Genomic DNA, 13576 nt, shown 5'->3' on the forward strand with positions numbered 1-13576 from the left:
ATGGGCGTGTGGGAGGAGGGGGAGGACAGTATGACTAACACTCACCTTGCCCGGTCGTGGGTTGGGGAGTGTCCCACTGTAGCCTTTGAGAGGGGATGTACGAAAGATACGGTCTATGTCACCAATGGAGTACACACAGATGGCCGAATAGTTCCTGTGGGAGGCATGGAACCCTGCCTCAGTGCCTAAGCCAGCCCCCTGCCTCTGGATTCCTGTAAACAGCTAGCCCAGCTTCAGGGAGTCCTCAGCTGCACATTTGTCCCCAGCAACAATATCAGCTCTCGGTGCCTTGTTGTGCTCAAGCCTAACCAAACTCCTTGCTATAATCTAAGGTCTTCTGTTCTCCTAATAGAATCTTAGGGTTCTACTAGGACCTTAAAGGACCTTAGACTTCCTGAAATCCAGCCTAGCCAGAATCCCCTCAATGGCATCCTTGGTGGATGAGTATCCAGACCCTGTCCTTGGTAGGGCATGGAACACGGCAGGTCATCTATGCCTTCACTGGGTGCCTTCTGCCCAGTGGAGAATAGCATAAGCTCCCAGCCCTACTCCAGAGGTCCTAGAACTGGGCACCCATGGCAGCTCTTGGTCCTGGGGTTGGATCTTTCCCTTCTCCCCCAAGGTCCCTGGAATTCTAACTCTGATCTGATCCTGGCCAGTGAGGCATCCATCAGCAAAGATTCCCTATCACCTTCTATTCTTCCCTAGACACACTCTTTCTTGTTTTCAATCGATTAGAGTGATTAAGAGGCAAAAATTCAAAACTGAGCACAGTAAATGAGCCGGGTGTGATAACACCCCTCAAGAGGCCAATGCAGCAGGAAGGGGTGCCATGACCTCAGCTCATCTCACCTCAGCTGCCCAGAAGCACATAGAGCTGGTGACCCAGAACTGGCAACCATCTCTGTCACAGAGCCACCAAAGGAGCGGAGAAGCTCAAGGCTAGAGTTGGAAGGGGCCTCAGAAGGCCAATTTGTAATTTTTTTAATTGTTTTAACTTTATCTTTTATTAAATATTCTTAATGGGGTTTTTTCCTTTATTTTACAGATGAAGGAACAGAAGCCTGGAAGGGTTAAGACCCTCACCTGATCAATGACCTAGCTCCCCATCTGATGTGGCATCTCTCTCTCTCTCTCTCTCTCTCTCTCTCTCTCTCTCTCTCTCTCTCTCTCTCTCCTTCCCTCCCTCCCTCCCTCCATGACAGAGCCCTCATTCCTTGTCTGAGTCCATATTCCCCTTACAGAAAACTCACCCCCAATTACTCATCCTCTCCCTCTGAGACCTTTCCCATTCTCAACATGATTCTTCCCACATTTCTTCCCTTAACCTTCCCACATCCTCCCTGAATCTTCCCATCCATTCCTTAAGATCCTTATTTCCTCCTTGAGACTCCCACTCTCTGTCTGAGCCCCTGTCCCTTTCCCTAAGCCCCCAGTTTAACAGATCCTTCCTCAACTCAACAATAGGCCAGCCCACTGCTCTACTCACAACTGGTGGTTAGCCCATAGTACAGTCCTACTGCACTCACCAGGGGTTGGAGAAGACACCATAAACCCTTGTGGAGCGCCAGTCTCCTGTGGCATTAGGGACCAGGAAGATATCCTGCAGCCAGTTGAAGTTTTTGTTGGTGGCCGGGTCACTGCACACCAGCATGGCCTTCAGGAAAGTGTTCCACTTGGAGGCAGACATAGAGCTCACACCACCCTGGTCACCCTGTTTGGGAGAAAGTGGAGAAATTGTGGGGGTTATCACAGGATTATTATCCAGAGATCAGCATCCCCCCTGATCAAGAAGACAGTCACAGAAGCTCCAACCAAAAAGAGAAGCCTTCTCAGCTGATGGAGATACAACCTGAGACTTGAGGGGACCAAAACCTATAAGGCAGCTTGATAAAATGGAAAGGACAAGAAGACCTGAGTTCATATCTTGTCCCCTCTGCAACCTTAAGCAAGTCACTTAATCTCCATGGCCTCAGTTTCCTTATCTGTAAAATCAGGAAATTGGACTAGACGATCTCCAAGGTCCCTCCTAGTTCTAGATTTATAACCCAATGAAATTCTGAGGGTGATAGAAACTATCTTTATCCAACACCCAAAGTCTAGGAGGAATGACCTTATTAACACTAAAAAAGGGAAGCTGATGTCAGATACTTCCTGGCTGTGTGACCCTTAGCAATTCACTTAACCCACATTGCCTAACTCTTTCCACTCTACTGCCTTGGAACCCATATTTTGTATTGATCCTAAGGCAGAAGGTAAGGGTTTAAAAAAAGAAGAAGAAAAGGGGTTCAGCCAGGACATATGACCAGGCACAAACCAAAAGGTTTGGAGAAATTCCTAGAGGAGATCACTAAGGAGAATTCAGAAAGATAAAAAAAGTATGATGGAAAGTACACTAATTTTGGAATCAAAACACCTGAGTTCAAATCCAAGCTCTCAACTTTGAGCAAAGTCCCTATCTTCAATGGCTCTCAGTTTCTCTTTCTATAAAATGGGATAGGTGACCTCTAGAGTCCATTCTAGCTCTAAAATCCTAAGATCCTGGGGTATACCTGCCCCAATCTTGCAGGAATAGTTACAATGGCCAAGTCCAACTGTTCCTCAGAAGGACCCCAGCTGGAGAGAATGGAGGGCTGATTTAGAAGTTTCCTTTGTGGGTACATGTCACATTAAGATTTGAGCACTGGATAAAGACTATGGACCCAGCCATGGACCAGGTAACAGAACAACGTCTGCCCACTGGAGAGCAAATTCCAAGGATGATGCATCCGGTGAAAGAGTCCAGGTTGGAGATAGGGAAGGGAATAGATATAGGAGCATTGTGGGTAGCATCATAGGGGATGGAGCAGAGGTAAAACTAGGGGCTTTCATTCTATCTGCTGAAAATTTATTAGTAAAAAGTATTAGTAATATTATGCTTAATAGGGACTACATACATATTAAATTCTAAAATTTCATTGGTATAGGGAATTATCTATAAGGAACCTCCTAACAACACAGATCAGCACTTACTCTGAAACACAAGAGTTTGAAAAAGTTAAGAGCCCTGGGAGATTATAACTTGCCCAGGGTCATATAGCCAATGAGAGTCAAAGTCAAGACAAACCCTTACTGCTCTTCTGCCTTGGACTTAATACTAAGACAGAAGGTAAGGGAAGTTTGTTTGGCTTTGTTTTTTTAATTTTTAGCATTCATCTCCCTGACTCTGATGTCAGCTCTCTAACCCCTAGACTCTCAAACATCAAAAATAATAACGATAACAATAATACTACCTCACCCTTGAACAGTGACAGATTTTCCAAAGCGCTTTTGCTAACATATCCATATCCTCATTTAACTGATCATTATATCCCTTGAAGTAGGGAAGGTACAACTGTAGCCTTTTTTACAGATGGGGAAACTGAGACTCAAAGAGAAGAGAACCATTACCCTGAGGTTGCTCTGTGATTTGGGATTGATGCTTAGGCTAGAACACAGTAAGGTCCTCTAATCCAACATCCTTTCCATTGAACCACCCTACCTTTTAAGTCCAGGACAGTTTCATGCAAGGTGGGACTGGGCAGTATTTGGTCCACTAGTGAGCCCAGTAGCCAGCAAGTCTTATGCAGGGCAGCAGAAGAAATGGCTATCTCCCTTTGGGGGCAGTCTGTCCTCCCTGAAGTCCCCCCCCCAAGCTGGCAAGCCCCATGGCTGCACCTTACACAGTTGGGCCACCCTGGAGACGTTCATGGGGGCCTCAGGGTTCTTGTCAGGATTGTTCTCACGGAAAAAATAGTAGATTTTGTCATTGTAGGCTTCGTCTTGCTGGATGATGGTGGCCTTAATGAACTGCGGGTCTAGAACAGACAAAGAGCCCCCCTCACAGTCAGCTCCAATGCCAAGGTTCAAGCGCCCATTCCTGAGACTTTCTCCCCAAGCCTCCTGATATCCCAGTCCCTCCTGTCCAACAGAGAAGCTTCTTCCTCCCTGAAAAAAGAGGGAGTGAACTAAGATTCACCTGGGCAGTTAGTAGGGAGATGGGGATAATGTGAGAGATGACGTTGCTTTCCCCAAAGGGAGAAAGGGCTCATGGGAGGAGTCTAGACACCATGACAAGGTAGCCTATTCCTTAGGCAGTGGGGAGGTAAAGGAAGAGAGGAGTATTTTCCTGGTGGCCTCTCATGTCCTCCTTCATGCCCTCAGTCATGCAACAAGACCAAAAGTTCCAGGACTTTCCCATCCTGGGGTAGGGAATGGAGGAAGAGAGGGATTAACTTGGGGGCAATCAAGGGAACAACGAGGAAGTCAAGGAAGGAGACGAAGAGTCAGATAGTTGTGCTAAATATGGAACCTTCAAAACTTCCTTCTGCTTAGGCCTCTACAGAACCCGAGGAGGCAGAAACAATGATCCAACCCCGGAAGGCAGAGCCGGACAGGGGCTGGGGCTGAGGCCAGGGCCCCAGGAGAGGAACATTTGTTTTGAACCTTTGATGAGCGCATCATCCACAGAGAAACAATGACCTCAAGTCCCTGGGAATAGCCAGAAGCTCCCCAGATGTTTTGGCTGTCATTTCTGCCAGATAGGTGGAGCCCTGTAATGAGCTAGTGGGAGGGAGGCAAGGGGGCCTCCTGATGAGATCAGTCTTCCCCAGGGCAGAAGGGCAGGCAGGCCAAGGGCAGAGAGAGGAACTCCCAGCCCCCTGAGGCTGCCTCCGTGGGGCTCCCAGGAGAACCATCTCAGCTCCAGCTTGCTGACAGCACATACACAGGCAGAGAACACACCCTCTGTTTTGTCCATCTTCCACAAATGCACCATCCCAGGGACCAGCTTTCATTCCCCTACAGGGCCTTGGAAGGTACAATTTAACTGTTTAGCTGTTCCCTTTCCCCACTCCCTCACCTAGCCTTGGCCCTTCTCTCCCCCTGTCATTGGCTCAGTCCAAAGTCTTCCCCCCAGGCTCCCAACACCCCCAACTTTATGCCCAGCTCTCACTCTGCTCCCTAAGGTGGGCCCTCCGCTTGAATCTCAGGTCTGCCTCCATCCCTCATTTCTACCTTTATGTTTAAGCACCTTTCTCCCTTCTCGCTGTCCAAATCCTGCCATCTGTTGCTCCAGCTCAAATCTTATTTCAGAAACTGGAAGCCTTCTGAGTGGCCTCCAGTTCTCCATAATTGCTCCCTTTCCCGACTTCTTACAGTCCTTACTAGTCTGAATCACACCATTACCATCTAACAATCCCTGACCACATGGGGATGTTTTCCCACTGAGTCACAGGTATGGATTCCTGTGAGCCCCCTGAGAGGAGGAGGAGTGGGCAGAGGCTATTTCATCCCATCCTGTCCTCTTCTTCTAACCTCCCCATCAACCACCCCAATCCTGCAGTCCCCACAGAACAGGTAGTGGTGGAATGAGTCCACACCGAAGGGAGACACTGATTGACTCACTCTGCATGACCATGTCACTGGTATATAATTCCCGCTCTCCTCCAATGCGCCGGAACCTTGGGATCTTGCCATTGTATTCCTGCTTTCTGATGGTGGAGTAGACCTGGTCATCTGCAGATGGGACAGAGGAAAGACCCTACCAGTCAGCCATTGCCATCCCTAGAGGGGCCCACACTCCCTGAGCTCCAATGTCTTTCTCTGGCTACAATCACCCCATCCAAGAGCCTGAGCTTTCCCGATGACCTCTGTTTCTTTGCAGAATTGGGTGTCTATGGGAACATGTTGGTTAACTTGGTTGAGATTTTTTCCCCCTTCTTTTTTATTCTATTATAAGGAATGACTCTGGGGGTCTCGGACACTTCCTAGCTCTGTGACCCTGGCCAAGTCACTTAACCCCTTTTGCCTAGCCCTTACCACAGTTCTGCCTTAGAACCAATACCCAGTAATGATTCTAAAATGGAAGGTAGGGATTGTTAAAAAAAATTTTTAAGTAAAAATAATAAATAAAGAATGACTCTGTGGAAGGATGGGGAGATGGGTACAGTAGAAAACATAAGTGATGTAAAAACAAAATAATAAAAAGTTATTGTGCTAGCCTTTCAACTCATAGCCGCTAAACATCTAAATATTTGAGTCTTTCCAGGATTCCCAGTAAGCATCACTATGCACAGAATATTTGGGGCAGCAAGGTGGCTCCATAGTACATTAGAACACTGAGCCTAGAGTTGGATAGACCTAAATTCAAATTCAGATTCAGATACTTACTAGCTATACATTCCTGGGCAAGTTACTTAATGTCTGCCTCAGTTTCCTCAATTGTTAAATTTGGATAGAAATAGCACCTGTCTCCCAGGATTGCCATACAGATCAAATAGGCATTTGTAAATCACTTAACAGTGTCTGGCACATAGTAGGTACTTCAGTGTTTGTTTCCTTCCTATCCAGAGAGGCAAAGTGATTGGTATAAAAAAAAAGACCACCAAAATACCTAACAAAGTTCCTTTCTTGTATAAGAGCTAAATGATTCAATTCGATAATTGTTTTAATCAGAGAACCTTAGCTCAAATCAATCCTAGCTCCACTTGTATTCAAGTCATGTCCCATAAGCATGTTCTAGTTACTCAGTTGATGAAGCATCTCAGAAATTGAACTGGGCCCACAGCAGAAAACACCAACCATTTTCCCTCTGGCTGTTTCATTAAAATACCTTTCTATCAATATGCCTTAAGTACATCATTTCCAATCTCTGGGCCCTAAGGACATAGGATAAAGACTCAGAGCTGGAAGGACCCTTAGAGATAATCCAGTAGAACCTCTTTGTTCTACAAAGGAGTAAACTGAGCTGACTTGCCCAGGGTGACACAGCTAGGAAGTGTCTGAAGCAGGATTCCAACCGATGTCTTCCTGACTCCAAGCCAGTTCTCTCTACCCACCAGAACATAATGGCTCCCTGTAAAATTTTCCTTCCTCTGGAAAATAAGGGAGTTGAAGCAGATAACTGCCAAGGTTCCTTCATGTTCTAATCTGCACACAACGAATACCACATTGTTACACATTTATTATTATAGAAAAGTTTTGCTGCTGAGTTTGGAAATTCTTGGCCAAGAAGGACCTTGACTCCCTCCTCCTTCGTGGAACTGCTACATACCACTGAACAAGACGAGGGAATTCTCATCTGGAGTGAATGGAGCATAGCCTCGTCTTTCCCCCAGCAGAGAGATGGTACTGTTACTCTGGAAGACAAAGAACAGACAGAGTCAGCCTGGGCTTCCTAAAGACCCATCCATTCTTCAGATCTAAGAAGGATGATGGTTCTTACTGAGCGAGCCCCTGTCCCTTCCTTCTATTTCCCTGAGCCTCCTACCTGAAGACTCTTCCCCATGATCCTCTCTGCTAATTAATGCCCTTGTGCTCCCTCAAAACTCTTTGAACCCTCACTCAATATCCCCTCATCATGAATACACTTGGTCTAGAAAAAATCACCCTCTCTTGGATCTCTGGGATATAGGTGGGTGTGTTTTCATATTTGTTTCATATAATTGTCCTGTCCTTTTTTCCCCCAACATGATGCTGCCTGGTTATTCCTCAGAGGGACTTCAAAGCAAAGCAAAGTCCCTTCAATCCCCCACCCCTAACTCTGACTTGGACCGTTATTCTCCTGCATCCTCTTTGGCTAGGATGGATCAGGTTTTTCTCAGAGCCCCCCATGCTGAAAGTGGGAGAGTGGCCTTACCAAATTCCAGCAGCTAGGGTGGCGAGCATTAGTCCCACAGATGAGCAGCCCTTCTCTCTGCTTCTCCAAAAGGGTGATGTAGTTCTCACAGTCCTAGCAAACAGAAGACAAGCATGGAGACTGCAAGGTTAACACAAAATAACCACCCTAAAAGGTGAAGGATTGAGTGAAAGAGACCCAGACAATGTGGTCACCATCGGTGAACCCACAGAGAAGACCTAATTAGCTGGAAGTACAAATTCAATGTAAGAATTTCCTAACAGAGCTATCTAACAAAGAAAAGGACTATTGTGGGAAGCAGGGAGCTTCTGGGTAACTGGACAGTGGGCAGCATTTGAGCAAAGGCAGGATGACTGCTTTCCGGTTTGCCTCCCCTTGGAAAGGGTTCCTGCATGGAGTGGAAGGTTGTTCTATGATAAACAAAATTGGAAAATTTCCCTTCCTGGGAAGTTTCCTAACAATTAGAGCTGATCCAAAAAGCAGGATCTGTGTATAGCAATTTCCTTATCCCAGGAAGTAACCAAACAGAGGCTGGATGACCGTTGGTCAGAGAAACTATAATGAGAATTCCTGCTGCCTGGCTTTTTCCATTTCTTTATGATGTTATGCCTCCAAAAGGCTAATAGAAAGAGAAAGAAGTCTGCTGTTCCCTATCTATATTAAGTATGAAAGCAAAAAATAAGGGGTACCTGATACCCTAGCTCAAGCTATCTCTAGTCCCATTCTTGAGGGGCCAGACCATGAAGCATTAGTCCAGGGACTCCCTCACCAAGAGGGAAAGACCCATGATGCCTCATAGAAGACCATGGGATTTTTCCCATAGTTATCCACACTGACAACTACTGATCCATTTCTCCAGCAATTTGCTCTCCTCCCTGTCAACTACACCCAGAATGGGGGCACAGAGCAAGGAAAGACTATTTCCTATTCCAGTAGCAACAAGGTAGGCTGGCTCCCAGGAAGAAGTACAGAGCTGCTGAGACTTGGCTTCTAAATTCTGGGGCAGCCCTCTACACCCATGTCTTTGCAACACTTCTTACTCCTCCCAACCCATACAGAGACCCTGATTACATACAAGACCCAATCTTACTCACCAATTGATTCTGGCAGAATGCTTTATTGGGACTGATGTCCATCTGTGTCAGAGAGAAAAGAAGTGCAGTATTGAACCATACTGCCCATACTGAAATGATCAAGGAAGGATGGGGTAATCTGATGGTCAGAACTCATATAGCCTAGGGGTTGTAGGTTTAAATCTCAGGCATACTTTCTCATCCCTACCCCCAGGGGCACTTTTTTTGTTACCTTCTATCTTGGAACCAATATTGGTTCCAAGGCAGAGGTGTGGTAAGAGTTAGGCAATGGGGGTCAAGTGACTTGCCCAGGGTCACACAGCTGAGGCCAGATTGGACCCTAGGGCCTCCCATCTCTAGGCTTGGCTCTCAATCCACTGAGCTACCCAGCTACCACCCACAGGGGCACTTTTTGAACAAGTTACCTAACTGGGGGTGTAGAAAGAGAAGAGATCCCTGGGGAATGGGAAGCAGGCAAGGTTTCACATCTCCTTTTGATTGCTGTTTGATTGTAAGCAGACCCCTCAGTGCCTAACTCCTCATCAGACCTGAGACTCCCTGTAGACCTTGAGACTCACTCCCCCATCAGACCCCAGAGTGCCCAAAGGGCAGAGCCCAAATTTCCTTTCTGGGTTTCCAGGGGAAACAAGAGAGCTATCTCCTCCCTGGAGCCACTCTGGAAAAAAAAAAGTGCCCTAGGTAAACAGGAAGACCTATTAACAAAAAAGTTTTTAGCTCCTTGGTTGAGTGCTCATTCACACCTGGGGATCTCCCTCTTTCTCCCAAAGAAGAAGGCTCAATCCCATTCTCCAGAGGGGCAAACTAAGGTCCAGAGGCACTCCTCGACATATCCCTTGAGGGTCAGCATGAGTCACAGACTAAGCTGAGACTGGAACCCAGGGCCCAATCCCCCAAGGTGAGGGCCCTTTTTCCACCAGAAGAGGTGGGACTCATTAGCTAATGTTAGTTAAGTGCAATTATAGCAGGCAGTTTCCACCCCCAGGCTCTTCCACTTGGCCTATTGTTCAGGGCTCTTCTCCCAGGGAACCATTTATGACAGATGGAGCAGGGAGGGGAAGCCAAACCATCCCCACCCTCACCTCCACCCCCACCCTATTCCCAACTCCCAAGGGAACAGAGGGGCCCAGGTTTGAGAAGTGAGATGTTTCACCTTCCCCTCCCCCACCAACTGTAGAAACCCTCGGGGGTTTTGGCAGAGGCCTAGAAGAGAAGCATTCATCGGGTCTTTCCCTTCCTGGAGGAGGAAGGAAGAGGGGGAAGGAGGGAAGGAGAGTAGAGGTGGAGGGGAGAAAGGAGAGAGAAGGGGAGGGCGAGTGGAGAGAGAGAAGGAAGAGAAGAAAATGAGAAGAACCCCAAGTTCTTAGAGGGCCTCCTGACTCTGGAAGTTTGAGGAGAGGGCCACAGGCTTATGTGGGGGTGAGCAGGGGAGGTTCCAAACTGCCCTGGACATGGGGAAGGGAGCAGAGTCTTTCCTTACCGTCTTTATTGAGGCATTTCTCCCCTGGATGAAATCAAAATGGTAGAGCTTCCCTCGTCCTCCCACCACGACAGAATCACTGCCCGGCTCGTGGTACAGCACTGTGTGGGGCTCAGGCTGTGGGAAACTATAGCTCTCCTGCCCTGAAAAGAACAGCAAAGAAGAGACGGGTTAGGGGAGGAAAGGGGGCCAGAGAATGGAGCAACCCAAAGCTGAAGGGAAGGAGAGGTGGGGTGTCCTCTCTCCCCCTCATATCAGTCCCATTTTTCCCCAAGATATGCTTGTGAACCCTATTCACAGGTCTTTCCTCCAGGAAGTCTTCCTTGGTTGATTCCATCTGATTATTGGGCAGCTGCTTATTACTTAGAGAATTTAATTGGCCCAGTTATCATTGTGTTTGTGTACTGTGGGAGTTTGCCCTACAGCAGTCACATTTTCATTTTGTTGAGTTGTGTGTGTGTGTGTGTGTGTGTGTGTGTGTGTGTGTGTTCTGCCTCCATTCCTGAAGAGGTCACATCATCCCTCTTCACTTAGTTCCCCAAGGATATGGGGATATTTCTCTCCCCCCCACCCCCACCCCTTTTTCCAGCACCCCAGCATAGTGTTAATGGGACCACTGTCCCACCTTGGGACAATCTTTACCTGATATGTCTAAAGATACAGGAAGGAAGGAAGGAAGGAAGGAAGGAAGGAAGGAAGGAAGGAAGGAAGGAAGGAAGGAAGGAAGGAAGGAAGGAAGGAAGGAAGGAAGGAAGGAAGGAAGGAAGGAAGGAAGGAAAGAAAGAAAAGAAAATTTTATTAAGTACCTATCATAGACCAGTCACTGTGCTAAGTGCATTTCAAATATTATCTAAAATGTTAATTTATACCAGGGTTCTTAACCCTTTTTCTATAATAAATTAGTATATATTTATTAAGCACTCATTATGTGCCCAATGCTAGGAATTCAGAGGGACAGAAAACAGGATCTCTTTGTAAGGAGCTTCCACTCTCATGGAGAAGTCAACATACAAACCACTCTGTACATTACATACAAGTGTTCTACAGAGGCCAAGTCACAGACTCTCCTCGGCAATATACGGTGAAGCCTATAGGTGCCCTCTCAGAATTTTTTTTAATGCATTAAATCAAATACATGGGATTACAAAGGAACCCAATTCTATTTCAATGCAGTTTTCAAAATATTTTTTAAAAAAACAAATTCCTAGAACCAAGGGAATTCAAGCTCCCTTGAGGATGGCTCATCAATGACATTCCACTAGCTTCTGGAAGCAGAGAAAAATGATAGTAGCTCCAGCCAGCAGGTTACATAACAAAGAAACTGTCTTTGGGATCCCTAGAACTGCTGCATCTCTCAGATTCTGCAGATTTAGAACTAGGAGCATCTTTAGAAACCAGCCTTTCCAGCTCTTCTCAGATTGTCTTCCAGACAAATCTCAGAGTCAGGAAACGATGGGCACAAGACCACAGAGATCCTCTAGAATGAAACCTTGGTTCTTTGACTTCAAAGCTCAACTTCTTTCCATCCTACCACACTATCTCTCTTCTCCCAAGGCTCTTGACACTTTTCCCATCCTAATCATTCAGCAAACAAGCATTCCTGTGTGTGGGGAAAGAATATTCATCCATGGTAGAATGGATAGAATATTGTACTTGGAGAGATAAAGAAAACTGGGTTCAAATCCTATTTCTGATAACTATGGGCTGTGAAACTCTAGAAAATTCACTTAATTTTTTCTGAGCCTCAGTTTCCTCATTTGGAAAAATAGGGGGTTAGACTACATAGATGGCCTGAGGTCCCTTCTTGCTCTAAATCTATGATTCTATGAACTTGAAAGTTATACGTGACCATGGAATGAGATAAAACAAGTATTAAGCACTTAGTGTATACTAGTTGCTGTGATAAGTCCATAGAACTAATAAAGAAAATAAAAACAGAGCAAGGTTCTCAGACTCAAGTGTTGTTCAAGTTCATGGAAACAGATGAATGAGGGTTCAGAGTTGCCAAGGAAAGCATTGGATGGGAAGAGAGGCCCTCAAGAATCGATACTAATTAGTCCAACTCATCTGATTTAATATGCATTTCAAAAATGCCATAACTATCAAAACACCTTGTTTACAGACATGAAATAAATTGATTCCAACCAAATTAAAAAAAAAAAGAACTGATAGTAATTAGAATCATGGGCACAGCTGGAAGTGGCTTTGGGAATTCTCTTAACCCTTCCTCTACAGCAAATGATAATAGATAAGAGTTGAGAGTTATCAGAGGCTGAGGGATAACTGAATTTGTCCTTGATTAAATATGGTGGTAAAGAAGAGGAGGAGGAAGGGAACTAGGAGGAAAATTTGAACCCAGGTCCTCCTGACTCAGATTCAGCTTGCTATCTAGTAACCATGCTGCCTCTCTGAGAGAGACCTTTGAAATCATTTAATCTACCCTTTTGTTCTACAGATTTGGAAACTGAGGACCAGAGAGGAGACAGCGCTGGATCTTGGCCACACTGTTAATGGCAGGGCCAGGCTTAGAATGGAGATCTCCAGACACCCAGCCCAGTGCTCTTTCTACCACACACAGAGATCACAATCAACATCTTAGAATCTCAGAATTAGATCAGCCCCTAGCTGGATGGAAATGCCTTCTATGACATCCCTGATCAGCGGTCCTCAAGCGACAGTCTCTGCGCTTTTCCTAGCCATTTTCTCACTGTGTCTGGATATCCCATCCCACTTCTGACCCCTCCAGGGATGAATGAGCGCGTTATTTCTCGTGTGATCAGGGGGCCAGGGTTTGAGCCTCTGATCTGCCACTAGCTCTGTGTCTTTGGGCAAGTCATTTAACCTTTGGGAACCTCATTCTGGCTTATGGCAGTGAAGAAAGCACTTTGTAAAAGGCCATATAAATATGCATTATATTACACGTATATCCCAGATGGAATTCTTGCCAGCTCCAAGAAGGGGAAGGGAAGGGAGGGAGGGAGATGATTTGATCATATAACTTCAGAAAACTTGTGTGGAAATTTATTCCATGTAATTGGTAAAAATAAAAATAAGTAAATAAACACATTGCACGATTACTATTCTTGTAACAGTTACTGGATAGTCAAAGAAGAGAAGAAACAGCATACCAAGTGGCAAGGACAGCATAGGCAAAGACGCAATGGTGAGAAAGAGCCTGGCATGTACAGAGAACAGAGAGGAACTCTCCTGGCTGGAAGGGAAGGACAATGTGTTGGAGAACAGTAGAGGAAGGGGCTGGAGCCTTGAAGGTCGGGCAGAGGCAATAGGGAACCATTATTAATTCTTGAGGGAGAGGGGAAAGGAGGAACAAGCCTAACCTGGCCTGTG

General features: G+C 46.1%; 1 protein-coding gene across 1 annotated transcript in view; it reads right to left on the reverse strand.

Moving 5' to 3' along the window:
* SEMA7A (semaphorin 7A (John Milton Hagen blood group)) overlaps window positions 1–13576 on the reverse strand; it is a 67136-nt gene that overhangs the window by 13555 nt on the left and 40005 nt on the right. The window contains exons 2-9 of the mRNA XM_056798766.1: window positions 10229–10371; window positions 8752–8793; window positions 7658–7750; window positions 7073–7157; window positions 5425–5535; window positions 3697–3836; window positions 1530–1714; window positions 46–154 (exon numbers count right to left, since the gene is read on the reverse strand). Of these exons, the coding sequence (XP_056654744.1) occupies window positions 46–154; window positions 1530–1714; window positions 3697–3836; window positions 5425–5535; window positions 7073–7157; window positions 7658–7750; window positions 8752–8793; window positions 10229–10371 (908 nt within the window). The remainder of the gene's footprint in view (window positions 1–45; window positions 155–1529; window positions 1715–3696; window positions 3837–5424; window positions 5536–7072; window positions 7158–7657; window positions 7751–8751; window positions 8794–10228; window positions 10372–13576) is intronic.

Source organism: Monodelphis domestica, chromosome 1, assembly GCF_027887165.1.
Source record: "Monodelphis domestica isolate mMonDom1 chromosome 1, mMonDom1.pri, whole genome shotgun sequence".
NCBI classification, from domain to species: Eukaryota; Metazoa; Chordata; class Mammalia; order Didelphimorphia; family Didelphidae; genus Monodelphis; species Monodelphis domestica.